Source organism: Dermacentor albipictus, chromosome 4, assembly GCF_038994185.2.
Source record: "Dermacentor albipictus isolate Rhodes 1998 colony chromosome 4, USDA_Dalb.pri_finalv2, whole genome shotgun sequence".
In the NCBI taxonomy this organism is placed as follows: domain Eukaryota; kingdom Metazoa; phylum Arthropoda; class Arachnida; order Ixodida; family Ixodidae; genus Dermacentor; species Dermacentor albipictus.
This window is the reverse complement of record NC_091824.1, coordinates 131,552,200-131,580,036: the sequence shown is the minus strand read 5'-3', so window position 1 is coordinate 131,580,036 and position 27,837 is coordinate 131,552,200. Positions and strand designations below refer to the sequence as shown.

Genomic DNA, 27,837 nt, shown 5'->3' with positions numbered 1-27,837 from the left:
GAGCGGGCAAAGGCAGGGACACTGCACTCAGTATAATGACAAAACTCTTGAAGGGAGGAGGGAGGGAGTTCGGTGGTGTTTGCACGGAGTTCAGATTTTGATTCCGTTTGAGAATTGCATAAGTGAGCGAAGAGGTATCGGAACGGCGCCCTAAAAACTTTCAGTTAAATTAAGAACAAAGTGCCCGTTTTCAATCTATTTTTTCATATCTCGTGTTCGAGTAAGGATAGAGTGGAAGGCAAGAATAATTCGGTGTGCACAGAAAAATTGCGCCAATTATTCGGTTAACAATAACGTCGTTTTGCAAACAAATTTAGGAAGTCACAAAAGGATATGCGAAAGCCACTATTGCACTACACGATTAAATTATGCACCGAAATGACTGCGGTTCAACTCGGTTCAGTAACTGTAATATTTCATGCGCGAAAGTCTTCTCTGTTGTCCTTATATACAGCTTCCAGAGGGCAGATTTCATAATGTCATATGTTCTCAAAAAAAAAGAAAAAAAGAATGCCCTCATGGGTTACGAGTGCTGACCTTCAGGTCGTCATGGAAGCAGCCTATTTTCTCTTTTTCGAGAAACAGGAGCGAGAACGCATGATCTACGGGAAAAGGTGCAGCGCAGTCTTAGCACACAGATTTCGCACACGAACAAACAAGGCGTGTAAAGGCAAGGTCTCTATATTCGTACTTTTGTTCTTCGCCCATGTAGCGTATAGCGTACGATCATCACTTTCTCTTGACATAGTGGTGTGCTCACAGCCTCAGCTTCAGAGTTTTTGCAGCTGCAACCAGCGCACAAGGAAACGGGACCCAATGCCGAAAAGCGATAGTTGCTCCCTCAGGGATGCTGCTTCATCGGCCGAGAAGCCTGAATGGCTCCGTGGTGACGTGAACTGGGTTGTCTGCATTCATTTTTATACGTTCTTCAACTTGCGCTTTGTGATTTTCTTCGGCTGCAAGAGAAGTTCTGATATACGGCTTTTCTCATTCGCCGTCGTGCCTTACACGCTGTCCGTACTCTACACACAGTCTGAGGTATAAGGACAAGTCAGCATATGACAGTAATAGTGCCTCTCAAGCGGTTCGCAGTGAGAGTTTTAATCAACTAGACCAAGTAATAATTTTTTTGAGTTTTATGACGTTAATCGGGAACTGTCGCTGTAATCCTACCCTGCTACAATTGAAAGAGAGAGCGAATACTCTCGCAAAATTTCACTCCTGCTGGTAGGCGGAGGTAGACTTTGTTGTCCCGTATGTCAGTCCGAATGCGTGGCAAAGGGTTCATAGCACGATAGACACTTGAAGTGATAAACAGTGACCGAAGGAAGGAATCTTCAACTTGTAACCAACGTTTCTACAAGGGAATTTGTTTCCGTTAGGTTGTGACGATGTCAATTATCCTTGTCGAAATGTTTGCTCCGGGAAGTTCTCCTGTTCAGCCTTTGCTGATAAGTACTAATTCATGGCTCTCGTCCTGCCAATGCTTGGGTTTCTTGAAATAAGGAGCAACCGTATTGCAAGTTATACTATACACAGTTCGTCTTTTCTTTGTATTTGGCCCACACCACCAAGCGTGTATGATCGAGGAAGCTTTCTGTGAATTCAGGTAAATTATACCACCTAGGATCGAGGAGCTCATGGCTTGGTGCGATTTGGCGGGGAAGCCGCAGGGCGTGACGAGATAATAAGAAACTAATACTCCCATTCTGTGTTTTCTGCGCCAAGTAACATCATGAAACCCTACCAACTTGTCCAGCTTTGTATTATGCTTCACTGTGTTTAGTACATTAATAACGATAACGATGGGTAATCAAAATAGGCTATCAACTCTTACAAACCTAACCGCTGCGCAGCTACTGAATTAAGAAGCTAGAATGACTTGGACCAGACTATCGTAAGTACAGCGCAACAGTGGATGGAGGACGGAAATAACGAATGAACGTACGCTATTTCTACATCACTGTTGCACTGTTTATGAAATGAATGGCCAACTATCTTGGTTATCTATATATATCAGACATTTATACATCGACAAACATAACTACCTTAATACTGCGTATATGTCCAGTATTTTAGAGACATCGAACAGGGGGTAATATGCCTTTAGTTCAGCTTGCTTGACATATAAAACGATTACTGCAAATGTGCCTGTTTTCTTTCGCAGGAGCTTCAGTCACGCCATACGTTATAGGCGAAGCAGGAGCAAGATTATTGCCTTTCCCGGAAAATATTACAGCATATAAGAAAAGTTTATGTAGTCAGCACTCGAGGCCCTTTATGGACGACACTAAATGACAAACTCTTGAGAAACATTCAGTAGAGATTTAACAAAAGATACGATGCCATGCAGTTAAGAGTATGACTTCATACGAGTTCAAAGTGAAAAACAAAATATATTGTTAGACCGGTTCTGAAATTGACTCGTCACACAGTGCCAAGATAACTGCTATGCTACCACATGCTTAGATATAGCATCGGAAAGATTGATGAACTTGCAATTCATATTTATGTACATTAGTCTCTGCATTAGAGACAACGTTTTGTGTTTATGCTGCAACGCGTTAACAAATAAAACAAAAAGGCGCGCTGCATTGGGATCAGTTATTGATTCCATCAAAAAAGAAACTATGTAACGGAAACCATGGGAAAGGTAGCATTCTTGTTATCAGAACCAGCCAGCGCGAGCGTCAAAACTGGGCCTTCAGTGGGCGAGAACTGCGGGATAGACACGTGTGAAAAACGAAACCAGAGCTGCCTTTTCTTTCTGGCCAAAACCCTGCCTTGTCGCCGGCTGCGTAGTCCGATAAGTAGAAGAAAGCGGCATCGGCCACTGATCAATAATTCATGGGCACTGCAGGTCCGCCTTTATACGAGGTTCTTTCACAGACCAGCCCCCTCCAACCTCCAGCTTCCGTCCGCCGCCTTGCGTCGGCTTTTGACGACGCGCCGCCATTATAAGATATACGTGCATTTTTTTTCCGAGAGACAGCTACAGGCGCTCTTTCTGTCGCCAGCGCATGTTGGTGGTTGAATGGTTGAGGACGGCAGGATATCCTGCCACAGTGTCTGCGCTGTCGCGCTTTTGAACACGTGCCGAATACATATACATAATTTTCATCAAGCTGTCGTCCCTCTTCTTTTATCCTTTGGCCACTGTAAAAGTTGATGACATTTTTGTGTTTCGGTTTACTTCTGTTCGAACTTTCCTGTGCCCCTGCGCTTTCCGTGTAACTTGCGCGGGATTCCTTGGGCAAGTGATATGTACCATACCGTGAAAGCTGACTGGAAGCCCAAGAAACAATGTGGTAATTCAGAAGGCTGCTACAAGAAGAGTGACACAACCGAGTGTTATCACTTTACAGTAGTACGCTCGCAACCGCTCTAGAGACTAACTCCTGCAGCTAGCTGGGAAGTGACGTGCTATGAGTATATTATGCACTTCTGCTGTGCGTTCAGAAAGGGGGATAAAGGAGAGACGTTACTGCATTGTGGCTTACGTTCACAACCTTACAAAGACACATGAGGAGTAATGCATCAGAACACATAAAATTTCTACTCAAGCACGATGACCACCGAGCCCTTCACCTTCCAAGCGAGGAATGTGTGGGCGCAAGTTATTTGCGTCGAGTTCTTGTTCGAGACTGCGGCTGTGTGCAGTGTTCATGCGATACAGATATGTTAAGTTCCCCTTCGTCATGGCAGCGTGAAAAATCTGGCAATGACAGACGCTTGAATAGCAAGAATGGCTGGTGTACAGTGTTCCGTGTGCGCAAGTGGTTCAGCGGTGCAGGAAATCTGGAGTTGTTAGTGGTTGCCGGTTATGATGTGGATATTCCCTTCACTGACGCATTCATGGTTTAAGATTGTGGAATTTCGTCTTGCAGTCAAGATGTGAAAATTGCGTCGAAAGGAATCTGAGGAAAAGCCGAACATTTCCTGAGCCTGGGCGGCCAGCCTGTATTTCATTTTTGTTACCTGTACTAATGTGCGCGACCAATATATTCTTGCGCTGTTTTAGTGGCTGCAAGTTGAACCTGAGTGGCAATTCGATTCGTTCACAGGACCCGCATCCTGCGAGCTTTCAATGCCAACTTCACTCATAAAAGGCGATGAGTGCTCGCACTTGTGAAACTCACACGTAACCTGCCTGTGCTTGGCTACTACCGTGGCGTTTGCTTTGTTATCGCACTAAACACTACCTCGACTGGCGAGTACAAATTACTTTACGCAAGAGATTACACCTCGCTAATCCGATTGTGAAAGAGAAAAAAGGCTTCTCTATGGCCTTGATACAGCTTTTCTGGCATGAATGCCTGTTCATTTATTGGCTTTAGAGGTATTGAGGAGAGTGCAAGCAGGGGGGTCTTATTGCTGTCTGAGTGCTTGAGTGAGCTGTTTGAGCCCAGCATATGTTGCACGCGTGCCTGTGTTCTAATAAGTAACACGTTATGCAATATAGAGAAGGCTGAAGTAACTCACGTATTTTCTAAATTCTAGCATTTTACGGGCATTTCGCTCCTTTGGCCCTATGTTTCCCATGTGCGGGTGGATGTTGCGACAGCTACTTTTAACTTTTTTTTGCGCCATCAAAGAAAAGCAGTCAGTGCCAGTGACATCTCGGCTAAGAAAAACATTGCACGTAGATGTCGCTTGCGCAATACTTAATCTCTGCTATGAAAGCAGGATCGCGTTTATCCTATTTAGATGTTAATGTGTTTTCCGTAATACATCGCCAGCGTTGAAAATACTAGCTGCCAGGAGTGCTCATTAGAATTCAGCCTAAGCACCAAAGGCAGAGTTTTCATAATTATGTGGCGGCTGTTTAGCCACGAGCCGCCACGTTTACTGCTGAATACGACCCGGCCATGCTCATTGACATTACGACGATGGCTGAGTAACAACAAAGATGGGCGCCTTTACTGCATGCCTTGGGTCGTCATTCTCAATCACGAGTGCGCCCCCCTGACACACATCCGGTACACACTCATTTCACAGGCGTGAGATAAAGAGTTAGCGAGTGACGAAAGGGGTGAGTGGATGTGAGTGTATGAATGGGAGCGTTTTCCGGTGAACGTGAGTTGACCTGAGCATGAACAGGAGTGAGCGCTGGTTAACTTGAGTACGAACGAAGTTTAGTGGCGGGAATTTTGGGTGAACGTGAACATGAACGTTAGAGACTGTTGGCAATTGCAAGTGGACGCGAGTATGTCTGTCAGGATTGCCGGTCGGTGGGTGCTAGTGCACGCGAAGATGAGCGCGTTAGTAGGTGCCGGTAAATGTGTACGAAAGTGACCATCAACGCTAGTGAATGTTGGTGGGTGTGTGTGGGCGTGAGTAGAAACGTGAGTGAGTGCCAGCAAGTGTGAGCACACATGAGTGTGTGAGTACGTTACCTGCAAAAATAATGTTGAGTGAGTTTTATATGCCTGTCTTGTGGGCCTATTTGCCAGGCACCGAGCGCTTTCTAGCGTGCTCAGGACTACATACCACCTGATCGCGGCCACCCTCAGGGGGGGAGAGAGTACCACAGTGGCCATAAAGGAGAGCAGTGGCGAAGTGAAAAGGATTCGAGCCTGAATAAAACAGGAAAGAGGTCCCATGAGTAAATGTATAATGCGGACAAATTTATAACCCTCCACTGCAGAAAGGGCTTGACCAACTTTACTTTTATAGAAAAGGCTATTGGCAAATCAATTCAGCGGAAGCCTGCAAGGTTGAGAAAAGTACATCAGAGAAAAAAAAAATTGGCATACACTCAAATAGTAGCACGAAACTACAAAGGAAACCCATAGAGGTTTCTCAGAAAGAAAGTGGTCTTAATACATGAAAGGGGAAAATATTTCCCTTTCATCAACTTTTTCCACCTTACGGGCTTCCGCAGAACTGATTTGCCATTTTCAGTGTCCCAGTGTCTCAAGTTGTCCATGAATTCGCTCTCGCTCTGCGATCGGCTAGCCTCCTGGTTATGTCAGATGGTAAATCGAACGCCCCGAAAAGGTGTTGATCACGGGTTCTAGTCCCGGACCAGGACAAATTTTCCTTCAACTCCGAGGCGTTCTTTCTGAGAAACCTGTATGGGGGTTTTCTTTGTAGCTTCGTGTGACTATTCGGGTGTGTGCTAATTTTTCCCTTCCATAGAAAAGGATATTGAAGAATAGAGCCTAAAGAAAAGTGGCAGAGGAAGCGTGGTTTCTTGCTTTGCAGAATGTCCTTTGCCCAATATTTTAACTTTGAGTGCTCGAATACCTTTGGACATCACTTACTGCCTTTTCCTGATGTAACTTGCCATGCGTGCTTTAAAATGTTGTCGGTATATAGTTGCACAGGGTATCGATCTGCATATATTTCTTGTCCTGGTCGCGGTTTTTCTCCATTTGCGTTCTATCTTTTTCCACGCCACCTTCCATAAAACGTGTTTCCGCCGATGCGTGATTGATGAATGGTGATCAGCTGGTGTGTTTCTGCCGCCAGAAGATCCTGTCTCTCTGCGTTGGAAATAAAACTGAGCCCCTGCTGCTGCCGACTTGGCAAGTGGCAGTTGAACACATTTGTTTGATTTTTCTTCGCTAAAACGTCGTTTTTTGTTCTCTATTTATTTATTTGGAATGGATGTAGTACCAAAGTCGAGCCATCATGGTCTCTCTTCGAGCCATAGTGGTGCTTTAAGATGGGAAGGGACAACCATCAAGATATGCTGAAGAAAGGAAGAAAGCCGCAACTTCTGGGCTTCCCCGCGCAGCTGCTACCATTCTGTCTTCTTATGGAAAGGGTCCCTGAGTATAGTCACGGATGTTGTTCATCACATTTATTAGTATTTTTTATCTCAGAATAACGTTCAGGCTGGCACGATTTCTTTTTCTTTGCAAGCTTATGTAAAGGAAGGATGGAATGAGGAAAGAGAGAAGGCAATGATGTTAACCTGAAATGCGTCTGGTTGGCTACCCTAATCTGGGGGACGGGAAAGAGGGAATAGGAAGTTGAGATAGAGTGAGGAGGGGGAAGAATAGACGTGGTGAGCTCGCGCGCGCACACGGAGGACCTGAGCAAGACAAAGGCGTTCACATAGGCCAATCGCCCTCAAGGAATAAAAAGTGGTTTCACAGCTTTGTGGGCCGTCGAGCGATGGGGACGGCCTTCAAGTAGCAACTGCACGGACAACAGCCAATCATCCAGCCATCTCAATGCGATAGATAACGTTCGCCTTTCCGACTGAAACCAATGACAGTTGCACAATAAATGCTCGATGTTCTCTTCCACGCTGCAGACTTCGCGCATTGCACTGTCGGTCATTCCAATCAAAGTAGTGTGCGCCTTCGTGAAAGCCACTTTCAACCACAGCCGGCATAGAACCGATGCCTCACGTCGGTGAAGCCCGGGTGGAGGTCGGAGTTTGCACGAAGGGTTCAATTCGTGCAACCTGGTGCGCCTTATATTTGGCATGTTTTATTCTGTTAAAGAGAGCATGCATTTCAGGTGACGTAGCTGCCTTGCAGCGTCTATCCTGGGAAGAGGAATGGGAACGCTGTGTTATTCTTGGTGTGACTCTCGGACACCTTTTTGTGCTTCATCATTTCCGCTGATTTTGCAAAATCATACAAGAAAAGTTAAAAAGAACTGGGGATATCGCGCTAGTTATACTTTCCACTTGGGGGCTTCATAACGGGTGTACCAGAGTTTAGAATTCGCCTTTAATAGCATCCTTTCCATTCGCGCTTATAATAGTAAGTTGCAGGAATTCCTCGTGTTGTATTCCATTTAGTAACCAAAGTCGAATAAAACGCCCACCTCCACCCCCCCCCCCGCCCCCAACATACCTCGGCCCCTCCACTCCGAATGTTAAACAAGAAATGCAGGAACATAAAGCATTTGTGAAAATTTTCATTACTGAAGTGCCTATTAATATCCCTGCACATACCACTGAGCTTGTACACACGGGTTCAAACACTCTTGGCGTTTAAGGAATTTTGGAATAAGTGGGAGAACTGTATGCCGCAAGTGGCAGACTCTGACATATGCAGGGATGGAGTCATCCGTAGGTGCGACCTTGACTCAGCTCATGTTGCGGAGGCGGCCGATGCGCACTATGTCATAAAATGGAAAGGAGGGCTAGTTTATTGTGGAAAGTGTTGCGCACATTAGACGACAACAAGAAAAGGGCACAAAGCACTGGTTTTTGTGTATTTCCCTTGTTGTCGTAGTATAGTATGAGCAAAACTTTCCACAATGAAGTGCACTATGTAGACACCTACCGTGGAACGCCTTATAAGTATCGACGTGTGGAGAATTATGCAGAACACACCTACCATTCACGGTTCTCAAGACGCCACTTCTTAAGAATGTCCTAAAATTAAGAACAAGTTCGCAATTCTTAAGGAAATGGTATGGGAGATTTGACCCACACAGAAGTCATTGAAGTTGTCCTGCATCGCCAACGTCCCTTCCGACGGATTTCCAGGCTGACTATGGCTGCTGTGAAGGACAGCCTCTGCGTCCACCGTAATCCCTACCCTTCCAGCAGCAGGTGCATTGGAAGTTGAGCACACATATTGTCAATGGATGTGGCAATATAAGGTAGGAGCTGGTAGGCTTAAATGTTGAGAAGAATGGCCCATGTACTATCGTATTCATAGATTTTGGCAGAGTCACAGCATGCTCTCCTTCCTGACATGCTCTATACCTGCTTACGAGGTGCCATTTGCGGATAAACGAGTCATATTCGTACTAACGTCATTATTGGACGTTATCCGTGTGCCTTTAGACAATTTGCACACTACGACTGCCCAAAGGGCATTGTATGTACACAATACACTGAGCGCACTGCTCAGATTTCTTGAGTGAAGGAATGTTCCACATTCCGCCCTCATTTCGTGCACAAAAGATTCATAAAGCGGACTGGCCGATTCTCAGGAGTGTAAACGACGCGGATCCTTCGACGCAGTGCTTGCGCGAATAGTTTCACATTTCAGTGTGTTGATAATTTCGCGCATATGTTGCGCTCACCTTGTTAGTGTACTCTCTCGTTTTCCATTTACCTTTTATCCTCTTGACTGCACTCCTCCAGTGAAGGGTAGCAAATCAGAAACTGTCACATGGTCAACCACCCTGCCTTTCCATTTATTCCTCTGGAAGAGGTTATTAGTGAATAACACATTCGACACCCTTTGAATATCCGCGTATGCCTGTTGAAACCTATTTTAAGCGATATAATGATAATTATAATTAATAAATAAAGGTGATCCACCGAAGTAAAAGCTGCTGTAAAAATGAATATAAAGAAGCTACAGCGCATTAATTTTTTTTCTGGTTGACTGCACACTGGAGATCTTCAAGAATGAATATTGTCTAATCCTCAAACTCGGCTTACGGCTAACAAGCAAGCACAATACCCTAAATGGGTCCTGAACCACCCCGGCTTGGCGAAAAAATAAAAAAAATTAGAACAGTCTGCGGATAGCAGACGCTGTTGTGAATATTTCAGCCAAATTTCGTAGTCGTGTGCGGTGCGTGGAGCTCGCAATCGAAGCGCGAAGTCATTTTTTTCTCACTCTTTTTTTCAACAGAAGCCGTCTTCTTACTTTTTTTCAGGCTTTCATATTTTGTCATAGTATATTCCCGTAATCGGCTGCTATTGGCCACTAGCTGACATTATTCAAGATAGGTGTTTGGATCAGTGTGGTTTTGCCTACTGTTACGGTTTATATTTACGGATGCAGTTTAATAAACAGGCTGAATGAGTTAGCAAAAATCTGCGTTTCGAAATTCAATAAGGATTACGTACCTCCAGAAGTACGGCTACCGCATCATCCTCGACTGTCATCTGCTAACGCTCGACCACACCTGCCCCCTTAGTAATTAAACTTCGGCCACACTACTTGCCATCAGTGTTTTGACAGACAACAAACCTCGAACCAAGCGAAACTTGTCAGACCAGACGCGCGGTTCCCAACACGCGCGCACTCCTGGCCGCTCCTGGCTAGACTCGTTGGCAGACTTGGTTTCGTATTGAGCTATTGCGCAAAATGCGCAATTTGGAGTAGCTGCTATGGTTGTTGGTCAAGCGGGTGCCGGACAAAGTTGGTGTGGACATATGACGCAGCTAGACTGGAACACGTGAGCACGAGCGCGCACTCCCGCCCTGATGTGCGCATAGACAGCCACTGCAGTTGTATGCAGCTGCTTCTGCAGCTTAGCGTATGCAGATACCGCGGCTGCCGCGAGGTGTCGCGAAGAGCGCGCTCGTTGTTAGCTCGCTGAGCTCATAAGGCTTGCTGAGGACAACAGCGTGCTCTGATTGGTATCTGTGGATGACGTGTTCAAGTACCGAGCGCCAGCATCTGACGAACAGGTCATCTGCTTCCCCGTGTTGCAGACCCTCGATGTGCGACGCCATCATGGTCGAAGCTCGTTACGTTAGCAATCCTCTCATGCGAGTCTGGAGTGTGGCATCCATCGCTTAGCCGATGTGCCCGCTGCCGACGTATACTCGCGCGGGCGAACACGAAGGTGAAGTTTGTTCGACCCTCTGAAATTGTGTGATTGCCATCGCGATAAGTGCGAAAGAAAATGTGCTACTTTGTCTCTCGGTGCGAGAAGAGCTGCAAGTAGCTATCTAGTACACTGTAGCACAGCGAAGGGATGAGACACCGTGAACTCAACCGTAAGTTGAGAGATAGCCTTTGACTTTGGCGCTTCGTAGGCACCAAAATTCGAAGTAGTGGCGTCTGTGTGATCATACTAAATCTCATTTCAACTGCGTGCCACCCTTTTTGCGGTAAAGCATTTCTGAAATAGCCGGTTTTAACCTCAAATTAATTTCTTGACTTCGATAAGAAGTGATTCACAAACTCCTTGAAACAGGCGTGGGAAGCGACAGCTAATTTTGCCTTAGCCGTGTCGCCTAAACAAGCAACTGAGACTACTCTGACTGGCTGCTCAAAAACTTGGAGCTCAACACTTGACTAAACAACACAAACGGGGACGTTTCCACAGACGACGTGCAAACACCATGACAAAAATAACTAAATAAATTATTATGCGCCATATAGAGTCTACGAGGCACGGCATAATAAAAACCTTGACTATCATCTTCGCAAACAGGCAGCGATAGTAGTTGCCCGGCTCGTCCTTGTAAGAAACAGTCAAGACATACCATAACAAGAAAGAGGCGCTCTCTGTGCATCTGACGAGACAGCGAGCCAAACTTTGACAAAGCCGTATTTCTTTCTCGCCATGCGTTTCTTCTTTTCGTTTCATCCTCGCGAAGTAGGGATGAGAGCGTCTGCCCGCTGTGGACGCTGCGCTGTCATGCGGCTGGAAGTGCCCTTCATCCGAGCTGTCATCGTGCCTTCCGCTTTTCTGAGCGGTCGTTTCGTTGGCTTTGCTGCAGTTTACGCACTGCGCGCATCCTCCATCTCACTGCCTGCTGGCACGCATAAGTGGATCATCCTTTAATTAGCTCTTCTGGGAAGTTCCGCGCTGCGATGTATTTTGCGAAGCGGCGTCGCCCCAACACATTACCCGAGGGAAGAACGTGAACGTAGTTATGATCGCGCAAGTGACAAAATGATTGAATGCCCAATCATGTAAATGAGTGAGTGAGTGAGTGAGTGAGTGAGTGAGTGAGTGAGTGAGTGAGTGAGTGAGTGAGTGAGTGAGTGAGTGAGTGAGTGAGTGAGTGAGTGAGTGAGTGAGTGAGTGAGTGAGTGAGTGAGTGAGTGAGTGAGTGAGTGAGTGAGTGAGTGAGTGAGTGAGTGAGTGAGTGAGTGAGTGAGTGAGTGAGTGAGTGAGTTGCCAAAGAGAAATGCAGAACAATGACAATGATATAGGTAAGCACAGGTACATGCACAGGTACATGCCACCCAAAAATGTAAACGAAATCCTGAAAAAAGAAAGTCAGACAAATGTTCCTAAATAGGCGGAATAAATATTATAAACAGGAATAAGGTGCCTTAGAAAAGGCTGTCCAACGTTTCGATAGACGGACCTACCTTGATCACGAAACGCACACACACAATATTAATTAAATAAATAAAATTAAAATCATCGTCGACAAATTCCAGATTAGATAGAAAAGCGATCTTTTGATTAGTCAACCAAATAATCAAACAATTTTTCTCCCCCCCTAATATATTTAATTGCTGACATGCCGTGGACTGTGATAGGGCAGTAATTGTACGTGACTAGTCGTCACCTTTGTTTGCGAGTGCGCTAAAAAAAGAAAGAGCGGTGCTTTCGCATTTTTCGCGACATTCATATAGTGAAAACGTTTTTGTTGTTGGAATTCCTGAATACCATGGGCGTGAACATAGAAGCGGATTAGCAGCTTTAGTAGGACCGCCACGTAATGCACATAGACATCCCCTCCTTCCCTTATCCTCATCATCATTTGTCCTTATACGTTCATTCCCCTTCCCTCTTTCCCAGTGCTTGTCCTGCAAATAAAATCTCTTGTCCTTCTCTAATGAAAGCCTCATGTTCGCTTCCAACTTAACTGGCTGAACGAAATGCTCAAGTTCACGAGACGTGCAAAAATAACAGAAAGAAAATTAGCACGAATAAAAAACAGAGTCATCTCGAAGTGAACACAGAGAAAAGACTGCAGAATAAATGCAAATGGCACTGGCATACGTCAAAAAGAAAAGAAAATTACGGTTATTTGTGGAATTTCTGTACAAAAGATTTTACGATGTCATTTAAATGTTTGCTTCGGTATCTTATTGAAACTTTGCATTATTTTTTAAAGTAAGCCATTGCTACTGGGAGTACAACTAGATTGGATGTGCCAAATTTCGTGTCATCAGCTTAGGGGCAGATAGAAAAATCATGTGGTACCAGCCAGTGTAATTTAAAAATTGTTGTTGAACAGTCCTCTTCACAAATAACTACAAAAGAAATGTCCGCCGAATGGTAAGTTGTGGAAACTCTTCTGTAGCAAATTACCGCAGAATAGCTTACCTCTGTGATAATGATAGAGAAGTAACTTGTTTCTGGGGCTAAAAGTCTCATGAGTTCTGTCCACAGCCTGATTGCTCCATCATCCGTCTAATCAATCCACCATAAATATCAAAGCTTTTATTATATTTCACATTGTGGGCTGCGAAGACCCAGCGTAAGAGACTGCAGGCAAAATAATAATTTGGACAAGTTGTCGCAATGCCCCGTTATTGATGACGCTCTCGTACAATTCATCATATATCGGAAGCAGAGTATATGCATGGTTGCGTGGACAGAAAACATATCAGTATAAAACAAAACGCTCAATTTGGTTCCAGTAAGCGATCTTTCTCAATTTCATAGTTTAGCACACGGCTATACAGAGCCATGACGCATATGTTCTTTTGGGACGTTCCTTTAGACGCACGCGAACACCATTCTCTAACGCTGTATATCCGATCACCTGGTTTTGTGTCCCACCATTTTCTCAGCGCGTTACCAACACTATACACATTTGCCATCAATCACCGCTGGCACGGCATGTGTGCTTGAGGTGGACACACAGCCTTACCAAGCTGCTGGCGATTACCAGCAGTCCTGACAAGTATAAAATGCGTAGGAACGAGCCCAGCAATTGTCCACGTCATGCTTGCCTCCTGGTTTTGAAACACACATTTGAATTCGTGTTGCTCGTTGCGCGCTGATGCATTTGACGAGACTTTCTTGCCTGTGCTGCTCATAGTAAAGAAATAACTTCCCATTTCTTATATATCCCTACCGACTGTAACTACAGTTAAGCTGTGTTAAGATGCGTAAAACGCTTTCCTTATTTTGCTTCCGCCTTTTTGCTGCATTTGTAGTCACTTCGATCTTGCATTACCTATTACAACGATAACTGCAGGTATACGTCAACGATAACTAGAAGTGAACACGAGTAGCTGCACTCACAGGAAAGACTGAAACAAGAGAACAAAGAGATCAAAGAGAAGAGAATGAAAAGAAACAGTAACCGGAGCATTGGCCACAGCAGCAGTAATATGCACGACAGTCTGTGTTATTACTTTCATGAAGAAAACAAAAGTCCCAGTTTAGCCCGAGAGGCGATTGCAACAGCAAACTAGTCGACAGCTATACAAAGTAAAGATAGTAGCTTTATCGGCTGTATAGACTTGCAAACATCCACTTACTAAAATAACAAGCATGGTGTGGCGCACGTACAAGCAAATATGGACGCATCTCCCTTGATGACCGCGCGCACTCACTGTCAGAACGCTGGAGTGAGGAAGCGGCTCCCAGCAGCGAGCGAACTGACCTTCGTGCTGCCTCTCGCTTCAACGCAAACTGGCGAGAAAACGGCGCACACGAAGCTGTCAACACTGTCAAGCTGTCAACACTCGGCGCACTCTGTACTTATCCCAGATCACTTTCAATCAAGATAGGGCAGGCGCGGGCGCGCCATACGCAGCGGCCACCGGAGTAGGACAACCGCTCTGTGCGATGCTTTTGGCCCCTGATACATTTAAACAAAGCGCCCAGAAGGAAAAGGAGGAGATGGTTGTCGCTTGCTGGCTGACCTAGCCTTAGAATGCCTGAAGACAACGGTAGTCTCGAAACCATTTAGCTGAGCAGTGATAAATCCATAAAGCGAAGTCGTAAATCAAGAGTCCTGAAGCTACAGGGAATTCTTTGTAGGCATCGGAGCAACACGAAGGACAGGTGGGAGCACCAATGATAATACCATAGTCTGAAGACTCGCTGCACGCAACGTCCTCAAACAATACTGCCTCAGTGTTGCCCCTCGCTAATTTAATCTGTCAGGCGAGAACTTCAGAAGTAGCCGGGAAACGTTTCGCTGAAGTATCCACTATCTTGCTGGCACGCTTTATAACCTCCATCCAGAGCTCTCCCTAGCTCATTACTCAATGTAATAACAGCGCGTAAAAGAAAGGACGAACATATTATAGACACACACAGCACTGTGTATGTCTCTTCTATGCTTGTCCCTCATTTTACGCACTGTTACTAGATTGTCACTAACAACCAATGAGCCCATATTTACGCTTTAGTCATTATTCCACATCCATACTTTTCTTCGTATCACGTGCCGGTATAGGGGCAAAACCGTGCGCGTTCCATATGTCCCATATTTCTCTTAAATTTTGTGTAGCATGTGGGATAAAGGACCGCTATTCCCGCATTCCGTTTGCACACGAAGGTACCGGAACAAAAATAATACTGCAAGCGGTCTTCTCCCATCTCCTGCTCGAACATTCGCTTGCTTTCTGTGGCGTTGCTATATATCCCGCACGCTTCACATAGTCCACAGGACGCTGTCTTCTCGTTTTCCTCTCGTAGCTTTCTTCCTTTCCCCACTGTATTTGGCGGTTCTCTCTCGTGTCGACCATATATCTTGCTCCCCAGAAGGGTCCGATGCCGAATCTTGATGCATTTCTACGCGCACCGGAAGAGATGGATTTCCTGCCGGTCAGCCGACGTGCGCGCGTGCGCTGAATACATCGCGCGGGGATGAATAATCGCTGAACAGCGACCGACGAGCGAGATATACACAGAAGGCGCAGCCATTGCCTCGCCAGTACAGGGCAGAACTGGGGAGGGCTGCAGCCAGCCGCTGACCAGCCGATTCCTCGCATCGAAGAAGAAGAAGCAGGCCGGAGCAAGAGGCGAAGGATACGAGTACGTGTCCTCGAAAGGGAATGCCATGTAATATTGACAAAAGCGGCGGGCGGTCGCCCCGGAGGATACAATGGCTGATGGGAGTCGAAGAGATACGCGGCACGGGTGGCGTATATCGGCACTGCGCTTGTACGTATTGTCGACTGTCATGCTGCCGCGATGGCAGCGCGGCTTCCTTGTTCCTCGGGTTTCGGGAGGTCAGAGGCACTTGCGTGTTTACTTATCGTATTTCACCGAGGCAGGAGAGAGCAAGGTGGTAAGCGGTCGAAGGATCGTTCTAGAAGATAACCTTCAACTGCTACTCATGCGGTCGAATGGGTTGGAGGAAAATTTGCAGAAATCAGACTGATAGGACACGTTTCCTTGAACTTTCCGGTGTATGTAGAAGCCATTTCGTTGAACCAGTTTTTCCTTTTTTGTTCTCATATGCATCTTCCTTTTCTAAATTCCATTTTCCAAAGCACCTTGCAACATGCTGTAACAGGGAAGATGTGTGGAGGATTTGATTTCTCACTACGGCAGTCGCTTTACGCCTCGAGCAGAAGGAAACAGCGCTAACAGGCGGAAGTTTCGGTGATTCTTGAAGACTCATCGTTCATCCAGCTTAATATGGATGTCTTGAGTGTCGAGCGTTTTGAATATTGAAATGGGAAAGCGTAGTAATTGATAAGTAGGACAGGGTGTATAGCGCGATACAATAGGACATCAAGCAGGGGCGACCGGAATGAACAGTTCCCGATAACATGTTGGTCTTTCTGAGTGTCAGTGCCGATAATTCTATAATGCAGCAAGTTGCGCAGGAAGCTTTCTGTTTATAATGAACGTAGAGGGCGTAAAAAAGGGGACAAGGACAACATAGAAAACAAGACAAGCGCTCACTCTCAACTGAAGCTAATATTAGGGAATCATGTGTTATATATACATTTCAGTATAACTTCCGGCAGATAACAAAAGCTAAGACACCCTTATTGTTACACCCAATTACCCAAAATCCCGATAATGCAAACATGAGAAAACGTGGTGCTTGTTCTGTAGCAAAAATTTATTTTGATGGGGAATTAGGCAGAGCTCTTTCTCCATCTTGCACTCACTTGTTAAACGGGAATTTTCTATAATTTCTCTTTTCGTGGGCACAAAATGTTTCCTGAAAAAAAAAACTGCGATGGTTTGAACACCTTAATGGCATCAGCTGCCATTAGAGTATTCTCAAACAACTTGCCACATAATTTGGAGGGCTTCAAGACAAAAAGTAAGGGCGCACCACTTTTGAAGTAAAGCTTTCTTTGCATATTCCCAGGTTTCACGTGTCAATTGTTGGCGTGTGGTCCCGGGCAGCGGCGTGTGGGCTGACTGGGTAGGGTTGAATATATAGCACGGAGTATTTGTCTACAAAGGAGAGACATTGAGTGCACCTTTACTTTGGCTAACGAAACAAATAAATCAGGGGACAAAACCCGTACATAAAATGTCGGCTCATACGTATCTCTAAACCACATGAACATATTATTGAAATAGCACATGATACTCGATGGCTTCACTGACTTTTGATAAGCTTATTATATCTAAAATGCCTCACTCTTGGGTCATTTGATATGCGCCAGTGGTACGCTCTGATTCTTGGCCAATCCTGCAGAGTGGGTATGTGCGACTGTGACAAAAGGTGTATATATTTCTTCAATGTATTTAGGTATGTCTTATGCTTTTCTGTGCATACGCCTGTAATCCCCATTATCCCGGCCACGTTGGCCGCATTTCGATGAGGGCAAAGTGCAAAAAAACATCCGTGGACGTTAAAGAACTCCAGGTGGTTACAATTTATCCATAGTCCCCCACTGCGGCATGCCTCATAATCAAATCGTGATTTTGGCCCGCACAATTCAATAATTTTCTGCCCACCCAATTCTTCCTTTCAATCCACATTCCTGCTTTATCGTGACGTCGCTGCGCTAACGTGTTACGCTTTGCATCCGCCTGGTTTGGGCAAAGAGAGCGAGAAGGTTTAATGAGATTAAACGTGAGGAGGTTGACTGGAAGAGCGTGTATCTCGCCTGCTAATCCAAACTGAAGTAAAGAGAAGCGCGAAAGATTAGGAAAGTACGGCAGGATGAGGAGGGATGATGGAAAAATATCTTATATGCGCTTGTTGTCCCATCACTCCAACTCCATTAGTGTTCGTGACAAGCGTGACACATCACTAGATAAAATCGTGTACATATGAAGGCAACCTACATGCGTCATAGCTACAAATCTCACAGCTCACAATAATTGGCAGACATCACATTAATTTGTGCTTGCGTTTCGCCATAGCCTGTAAACAGTTCAATGCATAAAAATAAACATTGCACGAGGATAAAGTTGTAACCTATACAGTGCATAAGCATAAACATAAGCATAAGGTCGCACGTTGCGTAGGACGAGAATAAACACAACTGTACGGATTGAATTGAGTTGTACAGCATTCGATTGGCCGCTTCACTAAAGCATAACTTCACATAGGCCGCAACATGTGCTTTGGATTTGCATGTTTTTTTGTTATGCTTATAAGCCAGAAACCAACTTGGGCTTCGCGCCTGTGCTTGATCGAACCCTGGAAATTGAAAATCGTATGCCGCTCCGAAGCCGATAGCTTGGAGGGACATGGCAGTGCCCTTTCAAGCGGGGTACCATTGTTACGCTTAAGTTTCACAGAAACCTGTTGCTGGTCATCATGTTTGGTTTATTTATACCAAGGCGAAGTAGCAAAAGGTTTGGGCAAGTGAGACTTTCAGATACGTTTATATTTTTCTCTGTCAACAATATGCAAGTAAGTGTTGCGGTTTAATATATGGTAATATCCTCAGAAAACAGAACACCGTAGTGCTAGCTATCCCAATTGATCAAAAATTAACCTGAGTGAGTGAGGAATATATAAAGAATAAAAAAATAAAAGCATAAAGAAAACGATAACGGAGGAATAAACCATCATATACCTTAGGCGTAGCGTTCTATACGCTATTTGCACAGTCAGAGCGCGATATATTGGTCAGACAAACCAGAGTACTTGTTCAGTCAGTACACGAAAAACAAAGCAAAAAAGAACCTTTTACACAGGACAGAGCGTGGAATATGGCTACACATGGATGTATGGACGCAAAACTTTAACGATGGTCCTGAGGTACGCGACTCAGCACGCTGCGGGCCGCTCCCACGTTGGGACAGTCAGGCCATGCCCGACCGCCGCATCATGGGCCCTGCGGACAGCCTATAGTTGCGCCCCGGCATCGGCCCCGGCATCGTGGTTCTTGAGAGCGGAGAACCCACTTGTCCTCATTGATTCGTTGCGTGCCTCGCAACGAGGGGCAACGCCAGAGAATGTAATGGAAATAAAACAGCGCACTACATGATCGACGTGCCAAACTTTGTTTATGGTTGAAAAGCTTGGATTCTTTTTTTTATTATTCTAAAGCTGTATGTTTTGTGCCTGCAGGACTGTGCAATGGCTTGCGGTTGGTGCGGTTGGACATGCCAAGCGCTGTGATCCGCGGCGACCCTCTCTGGCTTAACTGCTCGTTCGACCTCGAGTCAGACGACCTGTATTCCGTGAAATGGTACAAGAATAACAGGGAATTCTTCCGGTACCTGCCCAACGAGAACCCGCCGGGACAGGCGTACCGATTGTCAGGAGTCTACGTGGACGTAAGTTGGCCTCTTTTCAGTTTTTTTTTTTTCGAATGCAACGATGCGGAGAAATAACATGTTGCCCTCTTCGCTTGCCTACTTACTGAAAGCCTAGTTTACGCACTCGGCTTTCAGTAAGTTTATTAATTATGTAGTTTATTTTCAATAAATTTAATCGCTCACAACACCTTAACCCTGTAAGAACTGCAGCCGCGATCGGTGGCATCGCCACTTAGTGGTGTAAGAGGAAAATACAAGGGACGTGCGAGCCATGACTGGGCGCTGCTGAGTAAATGCCAATGGCTTTAAATTCATAATCATCAACATGACCAGGACTTGGGCCTGCTGGTTGCGACTTCGGGGCCACGCCTTACTAACAACTGATATACAGTCGAACGCCATTAGAAGGAAGTGCTTGGGGATTCTGAAATCGTTCGTTATAGAGAACATTTCGATGTAATTGTCGCGCACCGAGAAAGAATTATTATTTTGTTATACATGCGATTTCGTTGTAGAGGTGTTTGTTATAGAGGCGCTCGACTGTACAAATAATACAGGGCCGCTGGAATCAAATGTTTCCAACCTCTCGACCTGTTACATCTGTTCCCCCTGTTATGCTTACCCATGTCATTTGTCCCGAAAGCTGAGTCTGGCGTGTTGTCTCTCGCAAAACTGTCACGGCCACCAGTCATATCACTACCCCTTCTGCGTTGAAGACGCGCTATGCAGCACCAGCTGCGGTGAGCTTTAATATCACTGTCCACGAAAGCCGGGGGTGGTAGCATCGATCTGCTTGCTGGAGTTGTCAGACTCCGCTGAAAAGAACGGTGGTTTTTAGACGTTTTGCGATAAAGTGAAAAGGATTGTAAAGTTGTGCGCCCGGTTGGGGGAAAGAAATACAAAAACATGCTCAACGAAGTTAGGTGACACTGAATAAGATGACAAATGTACTGGTGTAGGAAAGGCTGGTTGGTTGGGCATTCTCCATGCCATCACTACAACACAAATGATAAATGTAATTATGAAAGTGTGTTGTCTTATTATCTCTCTCTCTCTTCCCCTCCTCCTTTCTTTGATGTTGCGCGCACTGTACTACATATACGATTTGTTATGCTATACGTAGAAGGCCACCTCTTATTGTACAGAAACGTACCAAGCAGTCTGTCCACATTGTTTATAATTTGCCAGCCGCTGGAATGCGCGTAATTTCACATTGTTTCAATAGTTTCACGCCTAATCGTTTTATCTGCACGCACATTCAGGCTGATGTACCGGCCACTAAAAGCGCAGTGTACCATGTCATCATCTTGCGCTCAACTGCAGACGTGTGCTGCATATAGAGCCCAGAGCAACGCGAGAAATAAACTGTTTCTGTCGTTTCCTTACGCTCTGTATAGGGGGCCCACCGAGTGTAATACGTATATCGCTATTATCTGGCAGCAGCAAGTCAGCACGACACTATTGGTTTCAAATGGCCGGCACGGCACGTTGCACGTCCGACAGCACTCACTTTTGTCTCCCTCTAGTCTGTAATTTTCTATTCTCTGTGTCTAGTTATGTCTGGGTGCTCATCGTGCTGGGTTACGCATACAATTCAAACGGTCGATCGTTGCTACCGCCGACTAGAAACTACGCTACATGGTCGGAGCAACAAATGTAAATGCGGGATGGACGAAAATTGAAGCATGATCACTGAGGCATGGTTAACTCGCAGAACGTGCGTCAGTGCTTGGCTTTGTAGTTGAGTAGCAACGAGAACTAGCACACAGTACGCAGAGTCACGTACTCGGTGAGGCAACAGTATCCAGTATCATAATTTTAAGAAATAAAAACAATGATAATCACTTTGTCGTTGCCTAGAAATAGTATAATGCTATTTGAATAGCTACCCTTTGTTTTGATCGCGTTTTGCCTCTGCGAACTGTACGTTCAGGCAAGAAAAAAAGATGGGGGAGAGGGAGTCGCTTCCAAGGTGATGTCGTGCTAGCTGTTAGTTTCCTGTTAGACTGAAAGGGCATAATATGCAACGTGAGCACAAAACTTCCAGTTCTTCCTCTAGGTAATGAACTTTATATTCTTTCAAAACAACAGAGTGAAAGAAATACGGGCAGGTTAGCAAAAGAACTTGTAGTCGGCTATTTAGCAGGCGGTGCGGAAACAAGAAAAATAGACAGCCCTTGCTAGGGGACTAGTAGCTAAGCCTGAGAGATTTGCATAGAAAAAAGTGCGCGTTCTTTTTCCATAGTCAATGGATAAAGACCGCGAAGTGTATAGATCAATCGGTTAGCCGCGTGACAGACGTTAAATGTCGAGTGAACACATCATTACGGCATCGTTATCTTCATTATGATTATCTTCATTGCCACTTTTCAATAACTAGTTGTTATATTTGTTATTATGAATGCATCTAATTACTGCTGTATAACGTAAAAAATGGCGAGGTACTCGTTACCTCAATCTCTCCTCAGCAACCGATGTATAACAGTAAAAAACGGGCCGTGTACACGTTATTTTTTGAGAACTTGTGTGAGTGTAAAGGATAACTGTGTATGAGGACTATTGTCAAACTTTCTTGGCTACGCCGGAGTCTCAGGCAAACTCCCAAAGGGGAAGCCGCGTCTTTTTGACGCGTCTGCAGTCCAGGGGATGTCCAGGGGCGCGATCCGCGATTCACGGAGGCCTCGCCGAAAGCAGTCTAGCCTGTCAAAAGCAGTCAGTTTACGTTAATATGTAGTTTAAGCCGTCCCTTTTATCCGTACCGCGCCTTTCGATCATACGAAATCATCCTGAATTTGAGTCAGATGACGAAACCAGACACAAGCCCCAAACAACTCCAGCCTATGTACTGCAAAAAAGCAGCATGCCTTTGATTCTCACTGAATAAAAAAGAAAAAAAAAACAAAGAAGAAATAGGAATGATGAGAGAACTGCCCCGAGTAGGGGGTTGGGATACGGGGCTGGAACGAAGGCAAAGACCGGCTGGATTAATAATGCGGGAAGCCGAGGCCGTGTACATGCCACGCGCAAAGCTCCTCGCGACTACGCAGTTCGCGGATTTCAATAATTAATCGACCGCCGGTACACTCACTGAGGAGCGCCGACTCTGGCGAGCTTCACGCGGCCCACATTAACGTCTGAGTGCTTGGCTGAGAAAGTCGAACGCCGCTTTTTGCACGCCCTATTTTTTCTTAATCCGACCGGCTTCGCTTTCACTAGTTCTGGCGTGCGCAGTGACAGCTGGAAATGCGTAAGCCGCACAACGCTCTGCCGTTTCATAAATACTCGAACACAGGGCGGCACGTTTACAGGTCCGAACAGGGACAGATCGAAGTGGCAGAAAAACTTTCCAAGCAGTCCGTGTGCATACAAGTAAAAAATACGAGTTGGTGAAGTGACGTGAAATTTCCTGACCTATAGCACGGCACAGCAATGATTTAGCAGGGACCGTGAACTGGCCGCAGTTACTCATCTCCGAATTCTCAGTGGTTATGTGAGAAGCATGTTTTTCGTTGTTAATTTGTATAATGTCCGCGCTCATTTACAGGCTTTTATTAGTTGGCTATATTCAGACTCTAGTGGTTCTTTGCACGACAAAATAAACTCTTCGAAGATATACTAGCCGTGTTTAAACATTCCGCTGAGCTAACCAGAGTCATGTTATCTACTAGGAAGCTTGAAATCTACAGTATCAAAAAGTCTAACGGAAAGCAGTCATGGTAGTAATGCCAGCGATTTAACTGTAAGGTGAAACCAAGCGTTATAAGAAGAAAACAAGGAGCTTTGGAAAAATAGGTTTGTCACACGTGCAGTCTTAAAAAGAAAACAGACTTTTGCTACCTTGCAGAATCACAGCCCAATTTCAAGCGGAACGGTTCTCTTTTAGTAGTCGCATTAAGAATTTCCGTTGCCTGACTTCAAACTATGCACTTTAAAACGTTGTCCTCGTGGGACTCACCCGCTCGCCCATCCGTTTAAAGCGTTGCCCACACGTAGCGCTATGGAGTGGTTGCTTAGCTCGTGCACTGGATGGCGTTGAATGGATTAATGGGCGATTGCCACTGTGTATGACCATATTGCGCCCTCGCAGACTGTGTGACAGCACCAACGGAGACACTTCTGCATTGTTCTTTCTTATTCTTATTTTTATCTCATGTTTCACGCCTCTTTCCCCATTCCCTTGAGTGTAGCCAACCGGATATATCCTCTGGTTAATCTCCGTGTCCAATTCTGCCTTTATCTCTCTCTCTATCTCTCTCTCTCTCTCTCTCTCTCTCGCTTCAGAAACTTTTTTAGAGAGCAGCTATTAGATGCCCACTCCTGGGTTGAGCGTCGGCGTCCCTCGGCGTAACCGCGCGAACGTGCTCGTGTCACTGCTCGCGCGTTCGTCGTCGTCTTCTTCCACAGCTGACTGTGATGCCGCTCATCGTACCAGCGTTCCCATATTGGAAACATACGGGAACGTGCCACTGCTCGCGCCTTCGTCGTCCTCTTCTTCCATCGCCGGCTTATGTATCATGCCAGCGTTCGCACACTGCCCTTCCCTCTGCGAAGGCACTGACAGCACTGGCCCACTACCAGTCGGTGCGGTGATTTCGGTCTCAAATTATTTGCCTCTATATATCGCGAAAGAAAAACACGTACACAGCCGCACTCAAATTTCGCGTTAGGGAGTAATGTAATCGTCAGACTTTTATTTCTTTACAAAGGCCGTCCTTCACCCGCAGACGTTGACTTCATGGGCACATCAGTCGTAATGTTTCCTCCATTTTCAGTAAATTTGACTTCGCTGGCCTTTATGGTTCTTCCGTTACAGCGGAATGAATTTTAGTACGTTTTGAAACTAGACCTACCGCGCATTGAAGCGCTTGCATACGTAATTCCATGCAAATGTCGTAATTGACCCGCGCACTTTGAACTTTCCCCTACACATCACCCACAATGTTCCCTTTATTTTTACTAGCTACAAGCAGGTGCCTAGTTTGGGTCACCGAGCAAATCAGGAAAATCACCACGTGCATTGTGGAACACATAAATATAGACAGAAACGTAGGGTTCAGTAATTATTTTCAAAATGCATAATTAAGCCAGGAACAGTAAAGCTTCGCCACGCATTACACTTAACGTGACCTGCATTTTCACAAAAATGAACTTGGTGCCACGTGCAGTTCTCCTAGGGCTCTGCGATACATTGCAGATAACGGTCGTGTAACGCTTTCAGAGATCCATATTTCCTTGAAATGTCAACTTTGTGACATGTTGACTTCTTCCAGGTTAGTGAGCAAATTTTTTACTCAGCCACTCGTAAAATACGCCTGTAAAGCTACGAAACTCTTTCACATGTAATTTGCCGCAAAGGCAGTAATGAGCCCACACAGTACAGTATTTCTGTACTTGTCACCCATAAGATGACGCCTATTCTCCCCAAATATAAAATTGGTTCTCCCTGATTCTCTTTTGATCCTCCTAAAGTAGCAGGGAAGCCATAGAAACATGTCTTATAACGCCTTTAAACAGACAGAAAACGAGAGCTGAGCAGTATTCATTTCGTCTTAATTAACCCAAACATAAAAAACTTTCCCTCCCACCACCTCTAACATGCCTCATATTTCACCCATAAATACAAATTTGTGAGTTATCTAGTTTTTTAAAGACAGTCCGGAAATGCGGGTATAACGTTTTCGAGCGCTTCAAGTCGCACGAGCAGCTTCGCCGTAAAAGGAAATCTGACACTCCGGTATTCTTAGGAAAGCCGAAGTCACTGAGCGCGTGATGGTGGGTGAGTTGGTTATACATGATTACGACAAAGGCGCCAAATAAAACGACGGATGGTTATCCCGTGTCGTCTTCCTTCGTCGGTTTTTTTTTGGCGCCTTCGTCGTAATCGTTCTTAGAAAAGAAAGCTGACTCTGACGGCACTCACGTTTTCGTAAATATTGTACACAGCGATGAGACGCTCGCACATATTACCTGTGTAATAATATGTAATGAAATGTAATATGACCTGTGTAATAGTGCCCGGAGACAAGTGATGTTGTGCAGAGTACTTGACCAGTTGGACAATCGTCCGCTATCAGAACTCAAAGCTTTAGGCCAGAGCTCCGAAAGAACATCGGCGTTGAAGGCCTTACTTTATTAAGGTTCCTGCGGTCTACTGGGCTTCACGATAGACTTTAAGAATGCCGCCCCCTACCGCTCTATAGTGTACGCGCTTCGTTCGTGCTCGTCTCTCTATCTCTCTATCTCCCCCTTCCAGTCTGTTTCTCTTTTTATCCCCCTTAACCCTTCCCCCCGCGCAGGGTAGCCAACCGGAACTACCTCTGGTTAACCTCTCTGCCTCTCTTTGCATTCTTTTCTCTCTCTCTCTCTCTCTCTCTCTCTCTCTCTCTCGCTCTCTCTTGTGCACAGCGGCCGCACTGCAGTGCGGTGGCTAGTTGTGAACTCTGTCCAGGTGGTCACCTGCACGGACACGTGTCCTCGCTCTGAAAACACAAGGTCCACGGAAAACATGGAGCGCTTCTAGCGCAATAAGGAAATGACGGCTAAGCGGGACGCAGTATACAGTCTTGCATTCCATCTGTCCGCTTTCGTTTTATTGGGCCATAAACATGTCACCATGACTACCGACAAGGGCAAGTGTCAGCCCGAAACACTATGCGCTTTTTTAACGTTGCAAATGAATTATTGCTTTTTCGTTGCGACGGCAACAATTATGTCATGTCAACTATCGTGTCATGTTAACGTAATTGCCTGTGAAGAAACACATCATCAGAGGGCAGTGACATTACCTAGTCAGTGAATACTATTTGTAAAGGGGTTAAAGCGCTCCGCGCAGCTGTTCTGCGTGGTCTGTGAATACGCAGGCTATGCTTCTTGTTCTTCTTTCTTTATTTATTTCTTCTTTATTTATACAGCGGGAGGGGGGGGGAACAGAGAACCAATAAATAAAGCAGGCAAAACAAAGCATGTACCCGGAACACTTTCATACTCGCACATACACACAAAAATACTGTCTTACTTAAGTGGGCGTATAGAGTTTGAACATACATCGCTTGAGAGAATCGTTGCGACATCGGATGGTAGCCTATTACATTGACTTATGGTTCTGGGTAAAAATGACATTTTAAACACTTCAGTCTTGCAGGCTATTTCTTTAACCTTATTTTCATGGTCCAGGTGTTGAGAAACGTAATCAGGCTTGGAAAAATATTTCCCGGGATCTATACCTGTTCGAGAGTGGAATATGTTCTGAAAGAGTTTCATTCTGAGATATTTCCTGCGTTGCTGCAGGGGTTCCCAACCGAGGCTTTCTTAAGCTCAATAGGAGGTGAAACAAGTACTATAATCTGCCTACAGCAAGGTGTCATGGCACAAGGCAAAGAATGTACCGCATTAAAACAACAATAACATCGATTCTGCGTTATCTTCTTGAAGCACGGTTAGGTGACTAGATCCCCCCACCCAAAGAAAAGCTTACGTTCGACATGGATATGCTGTTACCACGGCACTATAAGACGAGAGTGATGCGCTGGGAAAGAAGTTGCAGTAGGCTCACTCCTGCGCTTATGGCGCACGGCTATTTTGTGGGTGTTCGTATGCGCGCGATGCGCATTTGATAGCCATCCCGACGACGACTTACAATCAGCGATCTGTTTTCAAAGCTCTTCCTTGCGTCCCGCTCTCAAGAGTGCGGCAGCGCGCTGAGAGATGAGCGATGGCCCCCAAACGACGCTCCAGGCATGTTCCTCCTTCGACGCGTCGTGTCACTTTTGAGGCTGGAAACGGGAAGACGGGAGACACGACGTTAGATACGACGAAGCAGAAAGGACAGAGAGAAAACGCAACCTTGACTGCCGACCTCAAGATCTTAAAATAGAAACGACTAGCCAAGAAAAAAATTAATAAAATGGTAATGAAAGAGCGGCGACGAAAAGCAAGGGGAGCTGAAACGCCCCTTTCTTGATATTTTCGTTACCTTAAAAATAATAATTTGCTGCATATCTTTTAAAATTCTTTCAAAATTATTCAGTTTGGGCCGAATGACACCTATCCAGAGAATACTTTTTATTCTTTTCGTTATACTGTTTTTATGTAGGACCATCACTACCAGGGAATTTTTTTCGATGTCGTTAACTGTGTTAATTCGCAGCGTATCTTACAGTCTTGGACGATTTTTTATGATCTAACTTTACACAAGCTGGTGTCGGTCCCTAAGAAAAAAAAAGGTAAGCTGCACGAAATGAAAACGCTCCACCACTGGGCGGTCCCATGATTGAAGACATGACCTGCGGGCTCATATCCATGGCACTCTACCAATGTGGATGTGAACACAGACAGGTGAAAAGAATGAAATTAATATTTTTGCAACATTCACTGCCGAATCAATCTCTAAATAACCTGTGAGTCTGTTAGCTAAACATGCATGAAACAATACTAGCTCCAAAAAAAAAAAAGCTCACAGATTTAAGAGATTTTCTTAAAGTGTCATAGAAGTTCAGCATTCAGTGAGAAAGTGCGGTGCAATATATCGAACATGTAGCTTAGGATTTCTTG

General features: G+C 45.3%; 1 protein-coding gene across 2 annotated transcripts in view; it reads left to right on the top strand.

Annotated features, from left to right (window-relative positions):
• Nucleotides 1-27,837, top strand: part of LOC135898349 (synaptogenesis protein syg-2-like) — an 86,020-nt gene that overhangs the window by 30,347 nt on the left and 27,836 nt on the right. The window contains exons 1-2 of one of the 2 annotated variants that reach the window (XM_065427230.2): nt 15,653-15,759; nt 19,097-19,305. In XM_065427230.2, coding sequence (XP_065283302.1) covers nt 19,132-19,305 — 174 coding nt within the window. In that variant the 5' untranslated portion in view covers nt 15,653-15,759; nt 19,097-19,131. Of the gene's footprint in view, nt 1-15,652; nt 15,760-19,096; nt 19,306-27,837 lie in introns of those variants that run through there. The other variant, XM_070538140.1, reaches the window with a different exon arrangement.